Source organism: Anopheles ziemanni, chromosome 3 (genome assembly GCF_943734765.1).
Source record: "Anopheles ziemanni chromosome 3, idAnoZiCoDA_A2_x.2, whole genome shotgun sequence".
Classification (NCBI taxonomy): Eukaryota; Metazoa; Arthropoda; class Insecta; order Diptera; family Culicidae; genus Anopheles; species Anopheles ziemanni.
In genome coordinates this window covers 59,455,619-59,481,467 of record NC_080706.1, presented here as the reverse complement: position 1 = coordinate 59,481,467, position 25,849 = coordinate 59,455,619, and the positions used below count along the sequence as shown (strand labels likewise).

General features: G+C 40.1%; 2 protein-coding genes across 2 annotated transcripts in view; one reads left to right on the top strand and one right to left on the bottom strand.

The window, feature by feature from the left end:
* The window catches only part of LOC131285134 (uncharacterized), an 84,265-nt gene extending 58,656 nt beyond the window's left edge, over nt 1-25,609 (bottom strand). Inside the window, exon 1 of the mRNA XM_058313994.1 lies at nt 23,927-25,609. Within this exon, the coding sequence (XP_058169977.1) occupies nt 23,927-25,609 (1,683 nt within the window). The remainder of the gene's footprint in view (nt 1-23,926) is intronic.
* Nucleotides 15,842-17,932, top strand: LOC131286147 (protein snakeskin). Its single transcript, XM_058315039.1, has 3 exons — nt 15,842-15,892; nt 17,440-17,766; nt 17,837-17,932. Exons 1-3 carry the CDS (start codon nt 15,842-15,844, stop codon nt 17,930-17,932), a joined length of 474 nt encoding a protein of 157 aa, XP_058171022.1.
* Nucleotides 25,610-25,849: the final 240 nt, after the last annotated feature.

Genomic DNA, 25,849 nt, shown 5'->3' with positions numbered 1-25,849 from the left:
CCGGCGCTACCGCTTCGCTGTCGCGGACCCCCAATTTATGTTAGGGTGACCAAAAATTCTTGCAATTCTTCCCCTTTTACAGCTAACAGTAGCATGCAGCGACTTATTAATTTACTTATAACTTTTAGGGCTTATGAGCACGGATTATCTGATGACCACTGAGACCATAGCAAAAACATCAAAGTTCACATATTCAGTGATGACAGAAGCAAAAGATAGTTAATGATTGATTTACCAATATTACCTTTTAAACAAATTCTTCAAAGGTGTTTTAATGATGGTTCAAATACAAGAACAAAGCGTTTTTGAAAATGTAAAATGTTCAGTGGAAAGTTAAATCAAAAGTGTTGAACGTAGCCTCATTTACCCAATTTAATTTAAGAACCAGTTGGAACTTTTATAAACCTTTCTACTGATCTAGTAATTTTACTGTTCTACGCTACACAACTGTGAACCAAACCGACGTTCAGCTAATAGTCACAATATCTACAAAATATTTACGCTTTACGTAAGCTGCGCAAAATACTCAAAAGTTTGTCTTCAGGCTATCCCCGCCATCATATGTGATTTGAGTGGATCTAAGGTTTCCCTAGGAGCTCGCTTTCATTCGAAGCACTTCTTTTTTCTAAAATGCTGTGCTTTAAGGTAACCGCAAAATTATATGTGTCTGCCTGGCATCGTTAAAGGTATGGAGAAAAGATTCGGTGCTTCTAGTGGAAAACTATTTACAAATGGCAAGCGTATCATGAGGACGACGAAGAATCAGGTCTGTTTTGAGTTCAAACATTTCGAGGTCGACCTAAGGGTTGATAGCAAAACCACCTACAAAACGACCGAATAATGAGAGATAAATAATTCCATTTCATTCCAACTGTCGCAGGGTTGAGGATCTCATTCCACAAAATATTTTGACCGAACAAGGCCATGAACCTTTGCCAAATGCCGACGGAAGTTATTTGTAAAAAAAGAGGAAATCCCCTCTGTGCTTTCCGTATCGGTTGACAAGCTCAGCATTCTCTCGCGGGAAAATGCAGTTTCCCACTGGTTGCCCCAGCAAATGCTTTACTCGATGGGCATAAACTATGCAGCCCCCCTTGCCACCGCACTTGGCTACTCGGTTGCAGCGTCTAGGTTCGCAAATCTCTCCGCTACATTAATCATCGAAACACGAGCGCAACGAACACGGATGCAGTTGCATTTGGTAATGGATGAAATTGAGCATTCCAGGTATTCGCTTGGGACACGAGAGGATCTGCGAGGGACTACGAGAATGTTCAGGGTACGCCATACTCCGTCTAAGCCACTCTTGCGATTGATTGCAACTATTTCAATTTCACCCATTTGGCATCATCCATCTGCGCCTCGGAGACCCGGAACAGGATATTGTCACGCGGAGCTATGAAAAGGGCTACATTTAATCACATTAATAGACATAATACGGCCACGGACGTGTTGTGCAAATGAGTTCACATAATGGAAGCTTCAACAAACTTTTATTTTAATCTGCTCGATTGCCACATGCAGCGAGTTGCTTTGCGAGGTATGGCTTTAAAGTATTATATATGAATACTCCAAGATTCGGTGTTATCATTATCAAGCCCATGATGATATTCTTGTGCTCAGTGTAATCCACGTACGAATGAAAAAGATAATTAAATAGTAGATAATGTATCGATTGTTTTGTAATGTCATCGCAATTTTTACTTGAGATTTTGTAACAGTTAAAATCGTGCCAAATTTAAAAATGGCGTAACTTTGGGTTGAAGACTTATAATCGTATTGGGAGGATTTGTTGAAAAAGTGTGACATCACTTAAATGGAAAAATTATTTAACTCTCCAGGGAAAAACAGAAATAAAATAAAAGTTTTATACTGTGATTGAATCTAGATAAATGTTCGAATGTTCTTTGATGCAGGCCGGTAGTATAAAATTAATTTATTTGAAGTTTTTCGTTGAGAATGTCTCTGGGTGAAGGGTTCAATCAGAACTTGTGCGATTATCACATTTTCTGGATGCATGAAAAACGGTCCACAAAGCTTTCGTTCGTCGTATCGTTTCAGATAGCTTACCTCTAAAATACGCCATTAAACCATTTGTTCAGGTATCCATTACTTGCAACTAACTGATGGGTGGTGAATGCTATTTGATGCACAAGAATTTTCTGCTTGAATAAGTGTACAATAGATACACACTTCACTACAATTCTTAAGGACTAATTAGACGCTTTGGATTATGGAAACTTTCTATTACGCTCTTATTTGAGTGCACGGGTAGTAGCTAGAACTATAGTTTGTAAAATGCTGTGTTATTTGAATTTGGTATCGTAAGCCCTATTTAGTGAAAATACATTTAGATTACACTTGTACGGATGAGGAAACCGATGACCAAGGATATGAAATTATCAAAATACCTTTTTTAGCATTCCTATACAATCACGTTTCCTAAACACCACAAACAAAATCACTCGAACCGCGGATGCCAGGCTACAAAAATGACAATATAGGGAAACCCCGAACGCCGCGACCTAAGAAGTAGAAGTAAACGGTCGAGGAATGATGGTGCACTAGAATGAACCGGATTCTTCCACTTCCGGTCACTTCGTTTGGCTTTACCAGCGCTCGCGGTTCTTCCCACTTGCGTGTTTCCTTACTTTTTAACGCGGCCAACGCTTTCGTGTGGCGGTTCGACGGTGAGGCCATTTTGCACTTTTCTGTGCACACGTCAGCATGAACCCTGAAAAACGATCGATGAGCCGCAAATTTGATTGTTCGTTTGGACTCATTCACCCCATGTTTTCTGTTGGAGGACGACTTTCTCAGGCCCCGACTTTTACCGTTACAGAAGACAGTGTGAACATCGCTTCTCAAATGTACAGTATTGAATATCCGATCGATGTGTGGAATCGCTGGTTGGTTTTGGAAAACCGACCAATATTTGGTCATTTTGTTGTTTATTTTTGCGAGCTTTCTGGCTTGTGGTTCGGACGTCACGTGTTTTGATAAAACCACTCGAATCGGCTGTTTCCAAATCAACTCCATAACGTGTCCCTTTGTGGGTAGAACTTGATGGCTCGAGTTTTGTTTTAGTAAGTGCGAAGATGGTGAGAGTTGACGATGGAATTGGAAAGGAAGAAATCGTTGCTATGTTTGCCATGGAAACGATTCACGTACGGTGACGGTGTAAAATCCGTTAAAGGTGTGTTGGGTGTCGTTTGAAACTGCAAACTAAAAATCGGATTTGAAATACACAAAATCCCTACTATTTTCTTGCTTACAATCTTGCAAAAATTCGTACTCCGTACTAAACAGTTATGCACTGTTATAATTTATTACGAACACGCACGAGGCTTTTCCAGGCATCGTTTCTTTCACACTGAGCACACACAACAAAAAAAATCATCGAAAGAAGGACAACATTAGTTATGCACGGTCACACGGTCGAGACGATCCGAGCGCACACTATCGAAACCCGCGCACGCAGACAAACAATTCCGCAGGAAGAAAAGGTATACCTAAACTATAGTTTGCATTGGACTCGGTATTGATTTCGCCGACTTGCGGTGCGGTTGCTCCGAAAACAACCACTTTGGACAGCTAGTTGACAAAACGCATCGGCAACATCGGGCTAAGGCTCTGTCGAATCACTGGTGAACTGGCGTAAGTATTTTCCTACAGAACATCACTTGCGTTGCAGAAGAGGATGTTATGTTTTACCGTTCGGTTTTCATTCCCCACCTATTCAATCACTAATGAAAATAAACTAAACTTTATACCTCCAAACTTTAGAATATTTACAGCAGATCAAGAAACGGGGACACTCATTTAAAAATGCGTTGATGCGTGACGCAAACAAACATCGATTGATTTCCCCCCGGTACTATATCAATGGAAACTAATTTTGTTTCGCACCGCACTCATCTCGCTTGCTTCAGTTCACGTTAGAAGAACTTTTTGATTTGTTGAAACTTTTCGAGTGTTCAACTATCTGGAGAGGTTCGAACGACGAACAATTAAACCGGCGCGGATGGAGGGTGGACGCTTCTGTGTGTGTGGTGCACGATGGAGATGGTGGTGTACACGCGCGCGAACGGTTGTTACCGGTTGGACGCTTAAAGTGGAACTGACCGAGAATGTCCCGATTTCAGTCGAAAGTGCGCGCCACTCCGTGATGGCAGGTTGAAACGATTCCAAACGAACGAACGCTGTTCGTCCCGAACGTTCGGCAAAATCATCTGGGAACGATGTCAACATACGCCACACGGCGTAGGGAAGCGTGCATGAATGAAAAGCTCCCAGCAAGGATCCCGATTGCACTCATACGACTAGCGATGCGGCGAGCTTTGTCTGTGCGTACACGATTGGGGTATGTGTTGGTACCAACGCCTTTGTAGTAAGACGAGCTGTGTACGAATCGAGCAGACCATAACATGGGGAGCTTTAGAACCGTTCTGAGCAAAACCAAAATCTAACAAACCGGTTGAAACGAACGGCGGTGGTTGGCTTGTTATTAATGGAGGGTAGCAATCCTGTGGAAAATGCTAATACGAAAACGAGTCTTAAGAAGGCAAGACAGAAGACCCCTAGACGTTTTCTTTCCCTCAATTTACGACGATGGCAATCGATTCGAGGACGTTAAGCCGGAATGGACGACAAGAATAAAGGGCACGATGTAACTTCTTGACGCCCCGAGGAGAGTGACATCGAGAATGAAGATAAATTCTGATCCCCTCAATGGTTTGGCATATCGGTGGGTTTCTGCGCGGGAAACTTCTATTTTAGAACACCCGCCAAGCCCGGGTCCACGTCCGACACGTTCAACGCATTCGCCTCCCCGCTTGATTATTGATTTTATACAGCGTTCCGTTCCGCACGGACACCCCTATTTACCGGACGACTTGTCTGATTCGTCGACGAGTCCCGATGCGTTGTGTATCCCTTTCACCGCACACGAACAGTTCCTTTCAGCCACCCGAAGTAAAATAAAATGTAAAACCGAGGGATAAATGATACGCCGAGCGGAACACCACATCAATGAACTGAGATCAGCATAAACTTGGGTACACATTTGGTTTTTTAGTTGTGGCGGAGTGGGTTTGAGTTTATGCGACATGGCACAAACGTGGCATGTAATAACGGGCGCAAACATGATGTTTGATAAGAGTTTGTTTTTTGTTTCGTTGATTAAATTTTGCGGCTCGTTATTACGAATATTGAGCTACGTTGGAGAAGTTCCCCATATACTTCGTCTTTAGGTACTGGCATACTTCACTAACGTGGTCTTAAGAGCAAGGATTCTCTTATAACTTCGTGAAAATATGCATTCTAACTACAACATTAGCTTCATCATTTTACTTGTATGTTTTCTGAACAGTAAATTGAATTAAATTTCAAATACAGATAGATTCTTTGAAATTTAATTGATTTGTTTGATTCCCGAAATGTTTGTTTTTTTACGACGAACAATAAAATGCTATCCCCTATCCCAAACTATTTTATATCATACCGGGTTTATTGTATAATCTTTCAAATTTAGCAATGTACTGTTGCATAGCAGAAAGTTGTACTTTCTGTTGTCTCATGTTTCATGCAAAAATGCTATCCAACCGGTAGCCTGCTGCTAGATTAGGAAACAAATCGAAATCAACAGTCCCGCAGAAAAACAGAATTTGCGTCTTCATGGTCATGATGCATTATGTTCTCGCTTCGAGGTCCCTAACTTACAACGGATGATTGATACTTTCACTATGACCACAATTATGAAGTGCAATTACTTTTAGCAAAAACTTCCAAACAGCTTTTCCGATAACGTAGTATTGATTACTATAGCAACCAGCTTGATCTGCGAAAATATAAGGATATTTAGATTGCTAAAATACTTTTCATGAAGATGTTATCCTATCCATAATGAAGATGTTGTCCTTATTTGAAATCTATATGACAATTTAACTTTTCGATAACTAAAGACATGATGAACGATTGTAGAATTTATAATAGTTTGCCATGACCGTCACCGAAAAAAATGAACAATGTATACTTGGATAAAGAAACTGTTCCCGAAATCTCTCAATAACAACAATTACTTTGGTGTTTACGAATGGTTTTTTATTGTGCCCTTAAGGAGGTTCTACGGAGTATGTTAAGTACTTAAGAAAAGGTTTTAAGGGATGGTTTTGACAACGTTCTGTAGAGTGGGCCCTCTTACACTTAAAACGGGATTATGAAGGTTTTATTACAGCCTTTAAGATATTTTACTCTTAAGATGAGACTTAATGATGAGCATGAACAACATCGCTAGAACCATGATAAAACTTAAAATGTTACTTGGGAGTGTACAGTTTTCTGGCGTCTAGACAGAACAAACCAGAAATAGGTGTAATCTGTATTTGGAGTCAGTTATTTAAAATCCGATCTAAACAACGCCAACTTTTAAACTTCGTTGGGGAAAAAAGCACAGGTGGTACATGAATAGGTGATTTATTTCCACTTCTTTGCCAAATCGCCTAAGGGAAAATGGCGTAATTCTCATTTCAAAGATTTTGTTCCATATTGTGTCTTCCACTGGAAGAAGCTTACGATTGTTCCTGCCCGGCACAGTGATATGAACGAAAAATTTTCTTCACCTATGTTCGCGGCTGCAATTTGGATTTTGTTTAACATCGGGTCTCAGTATGATGTGTACTGTAAATTCCTTATTAAAAAATCTTATGCCATTCGCATAAAATGTTAATATTCAACAAAGGGCTTAGTTTCTCGTTGCTTCATTGTATTGCTGTGTTAAGTTCTACATAATATAGGTACAAAATGTTTTGTTTTTAGTGTGCTTACTCCTATTACTACTTGCGGGGGGGGGGGGGGGGGGGGGGGGGGGGGCTTCGGGGGAGGATTTGTTTTATTAAATGATGGTCAGTTTGCATATGTATTATTTGCACATTATTGTATATTAAGTAAAAATTTGATTCAATTGCATTGATTAGTGTCACAAATCAGGACAACGCAGTACAAATTCCATCCGCTTGCCCAAGTCAGGCTCGGGCAAAACTGTGAAGAAGTTAAAACACATTTGGATTCTGTTATTCCACAGACTATGAGTTGTACAAACTTTGATTTCCAAATCAAAAATTCTCCTCCCAGTGGGGACCAAGTTGAGGATGCAAAACAAGCTATAATATTATGCAATCTGGTCCAGTTGTCACCTGCGAGTGGTAAACGAACATTGAAATGTTTTGATATTCCCTTGGAGAAAAAGATTTTGCACAGCATTTCGATTATACCGACATCGCTGGTCAAAATCGGGAGGGACCGGAAGCAATACGAAAAACTCCAGTCAGGTAGAAATAAACAGAAACACTTTAACATCTGCGATATGGATGTTTTGCGCATTTATTCTCTAAAATATTGGCTTACACGTCCTTTGAACAGTTTCTTTTGCTGAACATACCTGTAAGAAAAGAAAAACTAAAGTTAAATAACGTTTTATACAGAAAAGGAATTAAAATATAATTTATGATCAGAGTGCTTTATAATGAAGCATTGAAAACACTATTATTCAAAAGTGAGTATTTAATAATCAAAGAAAACTTTAAATGCAAAACAAGCAATACTACACAGCATTTTGCACTAGCACAGCAACATTGATATAAAACTTACTGTCTACGATAACGATCGTGAAACTACGATTACTGTCAGTAAAAATAAAATTTTAAAACCATTCCACAAAAATAGTCAATGCAGAAGTAATTTAAAATCTTGCAAACATTTGAATTGCAGATCTTAAATAAGATTTTTTTAAAGAGGATTTTTTGCAGATCTTAAATAAGAAAAATAATTCATCGATTTTATTTTTATCAGGATGATACGTTATCCCCATACTTTGTGAAGCCTTAAGCACCGTGCGTTCGGTACAATTACAAAGTAACCGACTAAAAATAACTGTTCTAAAAATAGATTTCACTCAGAATACTGAAGCAGACGGAAAGAATAAAGTCAGAGAAAGATCTTTTCTTCAAACGAAAGCGAAAACACGAGTTAAGGCAACATCTTCAGTGCACCCAGCTTCTTGGCAGCATTCTGAACAGAATCCTCATGCATATTGCAAGCCATTTTAATTCACACGGACAAACACCCCTGATACGGGTAGCAAAATTCGCCAGCTCACGCTCCATAACGAAAAAAAGAGCAAATTTCCTTGGCCAACGTTTGTGTTTTTCGTAACCGTACTTTACTACCTTCCCGCTTAAGGTTTGGCATATGCTTTCTCTTTTGCAGGAGAGTTCACAGGTGTTATCGAAAAATGTTGCCATGTAGCTCAAGATGGTCCGAATCTTCGCAACCAACTTCGTAAAACTCGAGTGCCCTTTTGAAGTACCAAGCCTTTTTGCCTCCAAAAATAACGCAAGTCTTGTTGGGGAATAAATTTTTGTTTGTCTGTGTTTCCAAAAAAAAAAACATTGTAGGGTTGTCGAAGCCAAAGCGGACCGATGTGAATAACTTCCTCAAAAATTACGAAATAGCCATTTGCATAGTTTTTGTATTTTATGGTGAAGCTGTTTTAAAATAACACATTCACAACATAACTGTCTGAAGACATGTACAAAATGTTAAAACGTCAAATATTTATTCTGGTATGATTATTTACGAACGTCGTGGCGAGAAGAAGCATAATATTGGCTTTCAATTATGCTCAATTTATATACGTGCGGGTCGTAATCTGATCAAAAAGGGCATAGTACAGTACAGGCTGGCCCCGGTTTTCGTCAGCCTCGGTTTTCGTCGTTTGACAAATCGTTCGAAGCTGGTTTATAGTGCTTTGTTCTTTACTCATATGATTCAATGCATTTTGTATGACAGAAGATCCGAACATGGACTCATAAACAAGTGGTACAGGTTTTCTGCTTCAGACTACTTTGCTCAATCAAAAATATCTTCCAATTGAAGCACTGAATGAATTATTGTAAACCTACACGGCATGGAAACCAAAGAAGTAAAACGAAATATAAAACGGTTGGTGGCCATTGATTTGATGATAAAATACAAAAGCTTTGTTAAAGTTTCAAGAACACCTTCATATCAACCACTAAAAATTCAGACGAGAATAATGTACACATCCAACGTAGGTATTATAAACGTAAGAACTGTAGTCCGCTAGCCTCGGTTTTCGTCGCTGTAAAAGTCCCATTTGGTGACGAAAACCGGGGCCAGCCTGTATATTAAATTCTGTAAGTTTCTTACTGTCATACAATTCATTGCGATTGGCCGTCATGTGTAATGCTTGTTATATTAAATTTTCTTTCATCAGATAACACTTTTTTCATATGGCTATTTGGATGGACTGTGCACAATTATTCTACAAATCTGCCTTCTATCAGATACTGATAACAACAAACATACTGTAGTATAATTTTCATATTAATAGAATGGTTATTGTTCAGTATACAGTATGAAAATACCATGACACTCATGAAACAGATGTTACCTTCATCCTGGCAAGGTTTTTTGAGAAAATTCTACGCATAATAAACTTACATATAACATTAACTAAATGGATATGTAGCATTGTGCAACAACATATTTTTGCGACACATATATTCGTGTATCTATGCATTTACTGTACCGGACTATTGTTTAGAGTAACTTGTCTGCACTACAGTCCCTGGTATGGACATCTACTTTCATGTTGGTTTTCGTGAACAAGCTACCGGTACAACGTATAACGGCGAAAACCAAGTCAATACTCTTACGAAGGGTACGAAAGGTGAGCGTAGAAACGCATTAGTTTGCCTTCAGCAGAATCCAAGATTAGTGGAATCCACTGGTAAAGCGCTTAGGGCAGGCACAGATCCCAGAAAGATTGAATCTCGAGAGCACGGATACCGACAGCACCGCTTGCGTGAACGTACCGCTGTTGAAGAAACGAGCGTTGGGATGAATCGTAAAAAGCTCATGCATATTTCCTCTACCTTGTGTTAGATCCACGATTTGTTACTTTTCCCTTATTTCTTATTACAACTCGTTTTGTTTCTGTTTGAATGTTTGTTTGTATGTTTACTGTTTTATGTAGCACCGCTACTTTTTGTGACGTAATATACAACCAAAATAACTATTCAGATGGAAACTAACCGGGTTTATATAAAATCCGATGGATTTAATTTAAATCTCTACTTCTCACTTATAGGAAATAAAATTCTCAAAGTCAAAGTATTATGCGATGCAGTGTCGAAGGAAATTTGATTAGAGTTGTAATGGAGGCGCATGGTTTCTCACGAATTTTTGAGAAAAATATTCAAATATTTTCTATAGTTATCTAATTCAAACTAATTGAACCAAACACCAACGATGAAAAATGTGAGAAGTAATGCTGTAGAGCAGGGTTTTCCAATTTTTTTATGTCGATTCCGTATTGGGTGGAATAACCGTATCGTAGGGCCTTGCAAAGCTTATCATGTGCAATAAATGAAGTTGCAATGAAGTTAGAACAATATCATCTATCGAAATCAAAATTGAAATCGATATTAAAGCTTTAGGGGAGACTATCGTGAGTAACACAAAACAAATTAAACACATTTAGTAACATATTTATATTTTGGGGTCTGTCTGATTTTACTGGGAAAAATTGGTCTGATTTTACTGGGAGACAAAACAAGGGGCACCATAGTATGTGTGCAGCTTTGGCTTGCAAAAATAGCGGAAAGCTTATCGACAATCAACCGTGTCTTCTCATCGTCCTGTCTTCATCGTGCAGTTTTCGTGTGAAAAGCCATAAAAATTAAATCAACTCGCACGTAAGCTGCCACTAACGAGAAAACAAATGCAGAACTGGTCAAACCAGGTTCACGGCAATTTGGCACACAATCACGATTATATACTATCGCTCCCAGCGGACCAGTTACATCCAAACAGCGAAATGTGTCGATCACTGAAAAAAAAAACAAAATAAAAAGCACGCCTTAAATTTCCCACCGACACGTGTGAAGGCTCGTGAAGGTTTGTCCTCCAGCTGGACTGAAAAGGAAGTGGAAAAGGAGGGCCATGAAAAACCTCGAAAAGCTGTTTCAGCGTTGGAAGAATTGGTGAAACTTTTCTTTTGCTTATTTACATTTTGCTCAACCGATGCCGTTCTACGTCCACTTTTCTAAGTTAAACAAATACACACACATACATATGAAGGGTACAAACCAGAGTATATCCTGGCGACAGGAACCACTTTAAATCCACCATCGAGGGACAGAATATACCTGGTGTCAGGGTAGGAAGATGGTGTGTTGGTGTGAATGTGACTGTCGTTTCGTGTTCGCCATTGTTCACATTATCACTGTTACTTTTGCCTTCCCTCCCTTACCCCTAAAAAGAGGGATTGTTAATAGAAAAGGGACAAGCGATAATTCCACAACAGGCGCAACCGTGAAAAGCCTACAAACATCGACGCTGGGGAACAAGGAAATGTTTGTTTTTCTTGCGTTAGCTATTCAGTTTTGACGCGCACAGATTAAGAAGGGACGTATGGTCTATCTGCATGAAGGGTGGAAAAAGTGGTGAAAATAGCAGTTACCCTCGGAATAGCGAGTGTCAGTCCCCGGAAAAGGCGACCCCGAATCTTGGCGCAGATTGATGCCGTGCGTCGGATAAACGCTACAGACATTGCTTTCTGAGGGCCATCCTGCAGCGTTGAAGGATATTAATGGCGGTCGGGTCGCTGGAGGCCATGATGACGCTGGTGCCGCTGGCAAAAGGTATAAAAAATTAATAACCAGACCCCCCAGAACGGTTCCCCCTTGCCCCTCGTCAACCGGGCGGGAGAAGTGTGTTGAAGTTTCGGATAAAACAACTGGTGTCTGAGCGTTCCACCGCGAGCATATAAAGCACTTTAAACACTCCATCATAAACCATCATTATCATGCAGGTATGAGGAAAAGGAAGGTATTAAAAAAAGAAACGCCAACAAACGATGGAGTGTCGACAGAGGTGTTCACATTTGAGTGTGTCCCCACAAAAAAAAAGTAACGCACACAACGGCAGGTTCTAAAGGTGAAAGAACAACAGCAAACAGCCTTACTACGTTCTTTCCAAAAAACGAAGCTTTAGGAATAAAGTACATATTTACGTTCGGTTAAGCTAATACCGGGTAGCGATTGTTGACACTGGAGAAAGAAGGCCTTGAAAAGCATATCCGAGCGAAGGTTTCAATACCAAGCTGCAGGCTATATTAAGACAACGATCTAAACCAGTGATGTCAAACTCGTTTGACCTCGCGGGCCAGATTTCCCCCCAAAGTAGGTTTACGGGCCAAAACCTAAAATTGATTGGATTGATGAAAATATGTTCTAATCAGTGTGGTTTGATCCAAACAGTCAATCGTGTTTAACACCTTCAAATGTTTTAAATATTATATAACTTTTTATCAAATTTACAATTTTCAGTAAAAGATAAGGTTGCTTTAACATTTGTCCATTTTGATTTTTAGTCAATTTAAGATATCAAATAAGTAAATGTGCATTATTACTACAGCTAACTTATTGCTCAACATCTGTTATTTTATTTAGAATGCTCTTGTAGTTCAGTACGTTTGTTTCGTATGAACACTATTTATTCTCTTGTCTCGAAAATCTGTGAGAAATCTTTGTTCTTGTCAACCGCAATATATCGGCGTGATGTGGATCAAAGTTGTACATCACTTTCTTATAGAAATTGTTTAAATTGACGTTCATTCAGTTCGTTTGCAATTCATTCAATTCACCAAAAACCATTTGGCTATTCAAACAAAAGCTAATACTCAATGATCCAAACTTTCGATGTATTGCTTCAAAGGGGTCGAGGGCCGGATCCGATGTTCTTGCGGGCCGGATGTGGCCCGCGGGCCGTATGTTTGACATCCCTGATCTAAACCCTTAGGTGGTGTACATGTGAGTTGGTAGCGAATGGTGTAAAATGGTTTCCTAAAATAAATCATAAAATCGTGCCAACAACGGCGGATTAAAGGTCATTTATTGTCCTCCGAATATCTTTTGACATTTTGGTGGTTTAAAAAGAAAATCTCTGCTACACAGAGCTGGGACGGTGGTGTGGATAAAAGATACTACCGATGAACATTGTGTTTTCCTTTTCTGACAAACACCGATGACGGGTCTGTTGACTCGATTTTGCCTAGAATCAATAACGTTGAAGAGATATTTACGAATATCGGATCACCTGTAGCTGATCACAACAATTTTCAACTGATCGAGCATTCTTGATAGAAACATGATTTACCAGAAAACTTCGAATAAAGTGCAAAAAATATGTATAAATAGCGACTGGCGAACTGAACTACAAACAAATTTGAGAAAAAGTCAAGGTGGACATCAAAACTAATAAAACAGGAATTAATAATTGTTAACTAGATGCTTTTCAATCATAAGGAGCTAATAATTGTATGAACATATTTTTATGAGCAACAATAAAAGAAATTTGATTGGAGTATAACATTGCGCATAGTTGAAGATTGTAGATAGTTTATCTTGAAAGTTAAAACATGTCCACTTCAAGTAACCTAACACCAACTGAATCAGAACCACTTAATGACAGGTGTTTCTACTATCGCGTGCTTTATGCTATGCTTTATAGACCAACCTAATAAGATGAACTTTGTGAAGTTCCTCCTTTCTTTTTTATGATGTAATTTATCATTTGATTCACACATAACATTTGTTTACGGCAATCAAATGTTTAAATGACCGGTCAATAAGAAGAACTCTACTCAAAACTGAAACAATTGTAGTTATCAGGATATTAGTTCTAAGTCAATGAATGGACGGTACGGCATGCTTCTTCCTTAACAATTATGAAATTGTCATTTACCTGCTATCGTACTTCCACAAGTTAGACATAGCATTTGGTTGACTTGAACTACTGAAACCGGTACTAAAAGGAAAGGAAACGGTTTGCGTAGAGAGGAAACGACAATTTCAAACCAAAATCAAGAACACGCTTTCGACTCATTGCACTGGTGATCAAATATACTCAAAAGTCGCCCAACAGAGAACTAACTATTTTATGACGTCCTTCAGCAGGGCGACATTTAACAAACTTTTTCAAAATGTCGCTTGCACAAGAGTTTACTCGTAATTAGCATAAATATTCAACAAATTTCTATCATCTTCCACCTTCAGTCCTTTCCCCTTTCGAGTGTTGTATCAATCGTACAAAAAAGTGAAGATATTGTGCTCCTCCCAGTACGAAACAGCAGGACAGGGCCTTTACGCCTCACTGCGGTCGCTGTGGTTGATTTTACATTTCACTCGCCACCAGACCCTTGTCAAATATTCTTAAGTGATTACATTCGTGAATTTGTGATTAAATTTGCACAATTTTCCACTCTATCTTCATTCGATGGACTAATGCTTTTCCTTTCGGATTGTAGTGTAGAATATAGAAGCATCCCACAGGGACATAAAAAGGCTGTGGATCAGTTGAATATCGATTCCTTGTCAAATATTTCACAATATAGGAAAATGGCATTCCAAAGAATCTAATATGCAGGGGCCAAACTCTGCTGGTGCAATACCTTATTGTTGTTTTTTGATAAAATGGTCTAGCAGGTCATGGTTTGAATATCATTTAAGAAAACATAACATAAAGCGTTGATCATTGTATATTTAATCTATTACGAATTTAAACATTGTAACAAAATATTAAAAGATTGAATTATATCAAAAGGAACTTTTATTTATCATTCGAACTTTTTTTTGCTTTTTACACAATATTTTTTACGAGTTTTGCTAACGTTGTAGTTATTCCAAACCCGCACAATAAAGTATCGCGAAATATATGACTGTGTTGTGGCTGAAAAACCTCGAAGTGGTGAGTGCTTGATGAAAGACTGAATGAATATTGTACTAAAATCAATGTTGATAACGCAACGTTATCGAAAGCTTCCGCTGTGAATCATTCCCCACTTTATGAGTTCTAAGGAATGTTGTCTTAGTCATTCACAACTATGAGGAAGTCTGTCGCATGAAGCCTGTCGTTAATTTGATGAGGTTAATTTGGAAACTACAATCAGATTGTAATACAAAGAGTTCAAAGTTTTTTCAAATTGAAGTTGCTTTTCACAGGCAGCTTTAAACATCGTTGAAATTTTATGCAAGCCAACAGAAATCATCAATACATTGAAATCATTTCAAACAGGTCTGGAGTATGAGGTGTACCATGGCCTTTACAGAAACGTAACAGTGAAGATAAACTCCAATACATTGTAGACATTCGTGCAATGTTTCGAAATGTGTCTACAGCAAACGTACAGTCTAAAGTATGCATTGTAGAGCCATTACTCATGGCAATGTGGTTATCTTCGGCACTAGCCAGGAGCGCATCCCGCGAAATACCAATACAACTATCATACCGGGCATGGTGTCGCTGGTTAGGTTGGTTCGTTGTGGAACCCATTTTCCACGCCTTATCTAATCTCATGCCAACCACTGATAAGCAGGTGCTGAACCTGTGTCGCGGCGGCGATATCGGTGACCGTGCTGCGGTTACGAGTGTCGTTTTCAAATCAGAATCAATCCGAACGCCCCATCCAACAGAAGGTACGTACCACACGTGCACCATCCGCATACATCAGACATCAGGCCACAGAATGTCCCGAAAGGATTAAACGGTTATCCTCAAACCATGGTCCACCACAATGTCTGATGGAGAAAGGTTGTACAATTTTTACTTTCCTCCAGCTGGTCCGACTACTTTCGCAGCAGTTCGAAGACGAGAGCAACTGAGGCAACCGCAAAACCGAGACGACGATACCGGTCGCGCTAGAATCAGTGAGCAACGTGGTGCATCGCCCCGATACGCAACTATCCCAGCCGACAAAATGGTGTCCGCAGAAACTGTCGGTTCCATATTCATAAAAGTGTTCAAAGTGGTGAGTGAAACATATTGATAACCTAACGGATGCGGATCTGACAAAGTTCCGTCAACAGTTCTAGTTGCCGACAACAATTCTAGCACAACAGCGCTTGTTGCTGCTAATGTTTGTGCTAAACCTGGAAAACAAAAGTGGACAAAACTCGTATATGTTAGAAATGCATAGCTATTATGCTTCAAATATCCAACATACGGTCAAGTGATTAGTCATCATCGCTTTTGCGTTCGTTAGCAATTGGGTGTTGGCCGATCAAGTGTGAAGAAATTGAGGCAGGTGTGAACGAGACAGCTTTCATAACTGGTCCCGACTCAAAAGCGAGTCGGGGAAACCACACCCTTTTACAGGTTATGATGGGTCATGACAGCCACAACAAATTTGAATGTCAATTCTATTCTTTGCCATTCGCCGGGTCTTAGATTGAATCGGATAAATGTCCGGGATAGACCTACAGATTGAACGTGCCGCGCATATTTAAATATTGTGTTAACATTTTAGGAATTTAATAAGGTCAATTAAGTTAAGAGAAATATCAACCTGTTGAAAAAAGGACAGATTGTTCAAGCCTTATCGTACTGGAAGTCACAATTCAGAGAAACTTGAATTATCGCTCCACACACTGGTTGTGTGTTACAGGTGATAAGATAAGCATGAAGATAGCTACAACTTCCATCGTTTTGAACGCTAGGGTGCGGGCCCAAATCGTGAACGTAAAAAAAGTACTGCTATTCAAGCCAAGGCCCTTCGTTTACCGTTGGTTAACTCCATAGATTCTTCTTCATTGGACTTGTAATAGGAAGATAAGCGTTCTTTTTCACAATAGAAACATTAGGCAAAGTTTGTTATAGAATTCTCTTGAATATGACTTCAATACAACGAAGAATTTATACAACAAAGACACACATACATACACACAAACGCATTATAGGAATCCCGCATAAGGCGTAATCGAACAAGCATACAAAATGCGCCAACATTGCCACAAAGCAAGCAAAACATTGTTTCTACCAACAAGTATGAGGAATGTACAATTTACGAGTGCGAACAAATGCACTCACTTGGGAAATTTCGCTAAGAATACCAAACCTAGCCGGGGGCCGATACAGGATTGACCGGGTCGGTGCTTTTATTCCCATCATAATGAAGCGTGGCACATACGTATACCATCTTTACGACATTCCAATAATGCTGCGCCATCCCAGGGACGGACAATGTTATGGTTGTGCACTTACCCGTGTCCATTTCCTGTCATTTTACAATCCCTCTCGATAGAACGGGGGCTGATTCGCTATGATTCGCCGTACCCGCACCGAAAACTGGGCCTTCCGTTCAGGATATCAATGATACAGAGGGAAGAATCTCCCAATAAAAGCTACCATTGGTAGCCGGTGTAACAGCGTTCCCTAATGTGCACTATAAAACGGTACTCTAGCTGTCCGTAGTGCATTTCCAAATTAAATTGCCAACACCATTAGCGAGGCTATTGTTTTCCAGAAAGCTATGACGCCTGAAGCATGCTCTACAGATTTTGTTTTTCATTTCCGTAGGTTATTAACATTGTGGTACTTATCATCTACCGCACCGGTTATGGAGGAGACTTCCTTGGTATTGGAGGAACCTGGAACCTGAACGAGGAGAAGAGTCCGGATGCGGAAATCGTGGCCTCCGGGGTGTTCGTCGGTTTCATCATCTACACCGGTGTGCAGCTGATCACCTTCGGTTTCGGAACCACCAAACACAAGTACGAGCTCTCCGACACGATCATGAACGTGGTCGGTACGTTCATGTGGGTGGCCGTCGGCGGTACAGCCCTGCACTACTGGCACGGCTACCTGGCGGAGCACGACTTCGAGAACATCACTTCCGAGCGGACGGTAAGAAATCGAATTCATCGCCAAAAAAATCCCCACCCACTAATGTCCCACCGCTGAACACCTATTGCAGGCTGGACTGGCGCTTGGCGCACTGTGCGTCATCAACGGAGCCCTCTACCTGGCCGATACCGTTCTGGCCTTCATTCACTATACTAAATACGCCTAAATACATTTTAAGATGAACCCTAGGTGACTATTGCTGACATTGTTTAGGTAGTTTTATTATGTGTGCGCGAAATAGAAATTCTAAGATACCACTATTTACTATTCATACCGAATTTTGACACTGAAAACATAGATCATAGTTTGTGGCTAGTAAACACCGAGTCGTTTGCAACGTACCTCTACAGTGCGTCCAGTTCACACTTTGACAGTTTGCAACTACACCTTTCCCCACCATAAGCTATACCATTAACAATAGGGCTCAAAGTAAAGCTGTTTGAGCAACGGCTTAATGACTTCATTTGATTTTTATTAATAAAGATAGAAGTAAAACACTGGTTCTGCATAGTTTAAACTAAATTCAAACCAGGAAAACTGCATTCAAATGGTAGGTAAGTGCATGCTTCATTTTCACAGAGTTTCAACATCACAAAAGCGATAGCAATGTATTCATAAGAACCCCGAAGAATTCATGTTCGATTTGAGGTAACAAGTATTGCTACTATCTTGTACAAACATAGTTTACTTACAATCAATTCTTTTAAAATATCCGTTTATTCTTGGCTTGATTATTATCATTACCCAAACATGAATTCAAAAATGATGCAACATTAAGATTCAAAATTTAATTAATACTTTTAAAATGAAGAATAATAATAGTAGCGCTAAGTGTATCTTTTTTAGTATAATGAGGTACATGGTGAAAATTTCACGAAAATACTTGAGTCATTTAGATGCATCTTATTCTTCTTTTAGTCGTAAAGACCGTGTTGGTCATGCCTGCCAAGAGTTATTTCAAGAGTTATTTAAACTTTTTTTTTAAGTTATGGTACTGATAAAGCTGTTCATTGTGCCATAATAGTCAACAAGCCAGATATTCAATATGTGAAAAATAAATTATCAATTCTTTATACCGCTACAGACTAGGTTGGGATTATTACACCAGGTTAAGATTATTCTGTAAAACATGAGTCGCTAATTCTCTTAAAACCCTACTTCTTGAATATGGATCACAGGCCTCTTTTTTCAGAGATTTTTAGAAAAGTGCTACAGGCTTGAATAAACACTCGATACCATTTGTCAATCACGAAGGATTTAAACACTTACACCAGTGATGTCAAACTAAATTAACCTCGCGGGCCTCATTTCTTCCCAATGTTTATTTTAATAGCGTGCTTTTAACTTAAAAAGAATGATTTAAACTTTTATGGTTTTACTGTATTAAATTACCTGTTATAAATTTGCGATGAATTTTCGAGAGAAGCAAATAAATAGTGTTCATGGGAAACTAAACAGACGAGCGAGCTGCAAGAGCATTCTGAATGATATTACGGATGTTTACCAATAAATTTGCTATGCACTTAGATTTTGTTAGAATTTCCAATGAATTGACATGCTTTCTAAAACAAATCATAGAGAGAAATTTCCATAAGCTAGTTGAAGTACATGTTATAAAGCTTATTCCGATTTATTCAAAATTTAATTAAATTAGCTGCAACAATATTATCGATTTTTGAGAAATAGCTTTGAACCTTGAGCAACTTTTTTTACAAACGAACCAAAATTAAGATCACGGATAACTAACGATCATATTCATTGTATCGAGCTCAGATCACTTGTTAAAAACGCGAACTTTCGGTGGGTGCATATTGTCCCCGTGGATGTTTTGATTTGTGTCTCTTCCGTAAGGTTTATGAATTCAATTAAGTTCAGTATCTGTTAGATTGCAATATGATGTATTAGACACTCTAATGAACACATTCTTTTACTTCATTTTGTGTTAAATGGATTAATTCCGTTAAATAAAAACCGATGCATTTACCCCACCGGGGCATCTTGCTACACTTTCCCCTAAACAAAATTCAGTCAATGCAGGATGCATGGCGTTAGTCTCTCTTTGGGAAATTTTACAATTGAATGTAGTTACTTGTACTTCTTGCACAAACATATTTATCTACATTTATGACAATTCCGAACATTTTTTTAAATCAACAATTACCACAAAAAAAACAATTACCTTTCTGGAGATTTACACTGAAAATATTGCTATTTTTTATTTCCAGCAAAACTAACCTATATGTCAATAATGTATGTTCTTCTACTAGGGAAAAACATCAAGTTTTGGTCCACTTAGTAGAACGTCACCACGAAGGAAATCGTTACAATCATTGTATCGACAAAATAACGATAAACTTGGTATGCTAATGTGGAGTAGCTATCTAAACATGAAATAAAATACATATTTTTTAGTTTATCTGGGGTTTACACTGAAAAATTATCAGTTTCCAAACAGACTTTTCACACTGTGGCTATTTTGACCCACCTGTGAACCAGTTTGGGCCCATTTAGAAAAAAAAAATTTTATGTATTTTATGATTTAAATAGTCTTTAAAATATTTACGTAACTACTATTAACCTTTGCCATTGTTTAATAAGTGAGTTTAAATGCTTAATTTAATATTTTAGTATCCACTTTTTTGCTGATGATCCCATTTTCGTCTAGAAAATACTCTAACAATCAGCTATAAGTATCAGAACGCATAGGAATTTTGATTCAGTCCAAAAAAGATTTATTTGTATCTATTTTGGCCCAGTTTTGCATCAAAAAAAGGTTTGAGATAGACGAAAGTATCTCATGACATTAAGTGTATATCATCAAACGAGAGGAGGCATTGGGGCATTACTTTCGAGAACAATCGCATTCAACTCTGCTCCATTCGTACAACGATCGCCATCAAGTGCACAAAGAGGTATATCTTAGATTTCCCAACAATTTTCCGGAGTAGGGCAGGTATTTTCGCACTGTTTTAGTTTACACCGCCACTTATCAATGGTTGATAATGTGTTGAAATCCACTAGTACTACTTAAGGAACCTGATCTTGTTATTTGCATACAACGGTCCCGAGTAAACACCTCGGAAGGTAAATCGCTGGTCATTTCATTAGTAAACATACATATTAATAATAATTGCATTTTAATATTTAATGTGATCTCTTAAAGCTTTTAGAACGTATCGAAGGTGCTTTGACATGCTCTCCACTATGTTTTTAAGCTGTAGGGGATCGAGTTCTTTCCCAAGTGTGGCCACGAGCTTCAAAATAGTCGTTTGTATTCGATATTCGATTTTGTCATTGAGAATTGCCCACAAATTCACATCTGATCTCTGAGGAGGCCATTTCAACAGTCCGACAAGACGGGAAGAAAGACTTCGTCTTCTTGGCAGTATGTCGAACTTGCGTCCGCCGGCCTGCGTCGAACTTTTATGTTGTAATCTACGGTCATAATACCGTTAATGTTCTCAAGGCTCTCCACTCCACGAAAAACAACTCCAGACCATCACATTTCCTCCCCCCTGTTAAACTATGCCCTATATGTAGTAGTAGAAAATCCAAAATTCCTGTCCCATCTTTCCTGAACTTACTCTAAATATCATTTCGATCCGTAAATTCATTCGTGTATACACGCGTTATGAAGATGACGTGCTGGAACATTGTGCAATAATGTAAAAATCTGAAAATCAGTCTGTGATTAAGTTCTTTGTTTTTGAAATTTTATTGCCGACTGAGATCCATGAAAAGATGATGAAAGAACTAGAAGAGTCGTCTTCTTCATTTCCAATCATTTACCGATGGATTTTGGAATTGAAACGTGGCCGTACAAGCGTTGAAGATAAGTCACACTATAGGCATCTCCCATGGAAAAATTTTGGCTGAGGTTTTGGGGCATATTTTGGCTGTGGTTTTGGGGTTCAGAAAACTATATGCGGGTTTCTGAGCAACATTTCGAGCGATTTCGAAAGAACAAAAGCGATTTTTTGCGCCGAGGCATGATAATGGATGATACTTGGATCTACCATCATGATCCTGAATCAAAACAAGAGACTAAGGAATGCTATGAACCAGGTTCTTCGTGTCCGAAGCGAGTCCGTGTTCTGAAATCGCTCAAGAAGGTGTTGGCGTCAGTTTTTTGGGATTCAAAAGGGATTTTGTAGGTGAATTATCTTCAAACTGGTATAACAATCAACTCTGACTATTGTTGCAACCTTTTTGACCACTTCAATGGAAAACGTTAGTGAAAAAAGACCCAGTTAGTAAAAGAACACAATCATTTTTCAAGACATTGTGCCTGCTCACACAGCTCAAAAGAACATCGCGAAAATCTGTGAATTGGACTACATATTGTTGCAACAGCCACCCTATTCGCCTGATTTGGCTCCCTTTGGCTCCTAACTGTTTTTACATATCAAACAATTCCTTCGTGAAAAGCATTTTTCAACAAACGAGGAGGTTACAGTCGTCGGGAGGAGTATTTGGTGGCCTGCCGGAAAACCATTTTCATTACGGCATAACAAAGTTGGGAGTTCGTTGGACCAAATGCATTGATCTTCTGAAAGACTATACTGAACAATAAAAATGGTAACCTCCAAAAAAAGCTGTATATTTGTTGAATTCCGGGGGTCCGCGACAGCCGAGCGGTAACACCGGTTAGAAAAATCGGCCCATGAGCGTCGGGGCTCACCATCTCGACCGCGTGGATTCGAATCCCAACAGGGGCCGGACCCTTCCCTGTTCGAGAGGACTGACTATCCACGTACACATAGAGTAAAAAGTCTCGTAAGCCCTTAACGTGGGCAGGCATGACCAACAAATAGTTACGCCAAGAAGAAGAAGATTTGTTGAATTGGTTAGCTTTCAATGTAAAAGTGTATGGAAAACTCGAAATTTCAAAGTGGGCACTTTATCTTGTCACTGTTTTCTTTTAAATATTTTTATAAATTTTCTAGAAATAAAAATGTTTCTTTGTTTCGCAATTCATAAGTAAATCGCGTAAAGAACATATTAAAAAAAGATACAAAAAATATTTGCAGTGTAATTAGTTGGATTAAGAAAAAAATATTGAGCGAATATTAAATAATTTAGAGGTGGGAACTTTTCCGTGCCGGTCACTGTACACGCAACAAAATTGAATTTTAAATGTTCCGTTGTGAAATGTTTTGTTCTACTATATAAAGTAAATTTTAGTACAATACGGCCTGGCCGTCCAAATATATATAAAAAAAAAGTAAATTTTCTTTTTGATAACATTAATAACAAATTTTCAGAAGAATTGTAACAGTGACAATGTTTAATGAACAAATATTATTGTTCCTATAAACGCAACAATAATTGTATTTTCATTCAACATGATAATCTCCTCAATCATCTCGAAGGGTTTAGTATGTTCGATATTTTTCAGAAGTGTTAAAAAATTATTCGGTATCAAGGGTATCTTCGGCCATTTTTCTCTGATGGTCTTTACGAACTCACAGATCATTCTAAAGTGCGTCTCCGGTGTAAAATCGCCTGGACAGGGTAAAGACGCTCTATTGAATTTAGGACAGCACTACGAGCTGGCTAAACTTGTCAAAAGGCAATCTTCAAAAAACTGCTTTAACACTTTTTTGACTAATAGTTAGTTCATAATTCAAAGAAATGGTGATGCGTTTAAAGGATTTTCGTGCACTACATTTATTTGGGAGAAATAGCATAAATATGAGCTCATTTTCCCTTCGACTTTAGGTCGTACTTTTGATAGTTTCACGATTTTTTACGCTCTCATAAACTGCGTAGCTTCCAGACCTGTAGGATTATTTGCTGTTTTCACATCAAGTTCACTTTTTGTAGATGATAATAAAATGCGATTCATTAAAATCGGGTAGTACCTCTTTGGTCGTGTTAGTATGCGAGCCGAGCCACGTTCTTATCAACGACTAGTATAATATTTTTTACAGCTTTGGTAGACCCCAAGTTAACGCGAAATACAACAGATCCGACGCGATACGGTTCGTTTTCCAAGAGATCAAGGCTTACGCCTAGCAGTCAAAAATTGCTTCCGGCGAGTTATCGCTATACGTTCCGGTAGTGTTATCGTTCTATCGAATCGACATGACAACGCAAAACGACCTCCAAAATAGTAGTTTGCATTTGCTCGCTAAGATCAGAACCAAACAGAGCTTACCTGAAGTTTTTTCGGCGGGTGTCCGAAGCCTTCCTCGAACGCCACCCCGCCTTCCCCGCCGTACGATCGGGATCGCTTCATGCTCTCGCTGCGACTTACGTAGCCAACGCTGCTCGCCGTAAGTGTCGGCTGCTCGGTGCCGTCATCAATCGTCCCCAGTTTGACACTTTCACTACCATCGATCATTCCACTGTCACACACGTCATATGGCGGTGGAGTTGTCTGTCGACTTGCAGCTAACTCGGTCAGAGGTTTACCGGCGGCAAAGTCCACACTGTCCAGATCGAGCGCCACCACGTCGCGTTCCACGTCCGCACTCCAGCGGAAGGACTTGCGGTTCACTTTGCTAATGCACAGCAGCTTCTCGGCGTCCAGGCTGTTGCGGTACACGTTCTTGTCCCGATCGAGATTACTCTCAACGTCCATGCTCTTGCGGATGAGTGTGGTACGCAGCAGATTATCGTTCTTCCGCCTCCTCCGGATGACACCGGTATTGGTGGCTTCCACTGCCGGGGTGTTGTCGTTACTCTGACTCAGCGATTCCGTTTGTCCATCCTGTACGTTCAACGAAGGTGGGGTATGATGCGGGTGGTACGTTTCCGAAGCCACTGCGGCCGGTTGTCGCTTTAGCAGGTTCGTCTCATAGCTATTGAACTGGTCGTAGTCGATGAAGCTTAGATCATCGTAGCTGATCATAAAATCCTCCTGGCGCAGGTTCTGGAGCGAAGTGCTCCAGCTGGACACAGTCGAGGAGCGTCTATCCGAGCGGAAACTAATTTTGCGCCTGATCGACGCTAGGATGCTGTTCGATCGTTCGAATCGTGGCATCGGAGGTGGGGTGTCTGGTGTGACTGGGGCAGTCGCTTCCGGCACAGGCACATTCTCGATCGCTTCTGAACGCACCGTGCCCGCTGCTGTTCCGGCCGTTTCCTCGCTGCTTTCCGACCGTTCCAAGATGGCGTCCTCCTGAAGATTCTGCAGCGTGGACTCGTTCTGACTGCGCCGGTAGGCCCGTTTCAACTGTATCGAGGACATGCTTCGACTGCGCACGAACTGAAATGGTTGCGTTCGGTCCACCGTATCTTTCCCATCGGTGTTCGGCGAGACGGCGTTGGCGGAGGACACATTTTCGCGGCTGCCACTAAACTTGCTGTACAGACTCGAAAGCTTGCGCGCCAGAAAGAAGCTGTTCGATCGTTCCATTTTCGGTCCGGCCGGTTGCCCGAGCGAACCGAGACCTCCAACACCAACACCACCACCATCTCCACCATTTCCGCCGGGGATGTCAAAGCCAACTCGCCCTCCCTCTGCCATCGTTGCGCCGTTGGCCTTCGTCGCGTGCGTTTCCTTCCCAGCGCAGGTCACTGCAGGGCGCCTACTTCGACTGCCACCGGTAGCCTTACTACCGCCTCCTTTGCTGCCATCGGATTGCTGTTTCGCTTTTTTCGAACGACCGCCAACCCCAGCGCCACCACCGGCTAGTGCCGTGGGTTGACCTGGACCGCCAACCTGAGGTTGGGGTGCCATTGACGCCAAAGATGGCTTTACCGGGCCCACGGTATTAGTACCGGGGCTCAACCCTTGCCTCCCCACCTTGGCGTCCTTGCCGCCATGTGCCGTGTCCCTGGCGCCCCGTTGGCTTCCTTGGTTGGTTTTTTTCGAACGATTCATCATCTTCAGCATGATTGCCTCGACGACATCAAACTATTCACGCTTGCACACGCGTTGCACTATACCGAAACTGTCACAAATCAAAGCACCCCTAATGACACCACCCACCCACAGTTAGCTGCAAACGCGCACCGTAACACTGTATTCCGAACGTCACTCACAATTCTTAGGTGCTTTGATAGGAATTTCCCTACTTTCTTCGAAACTCGACAACACTTGTTGATCGACGAGTGAAGTCACTTTCGTTTGGCC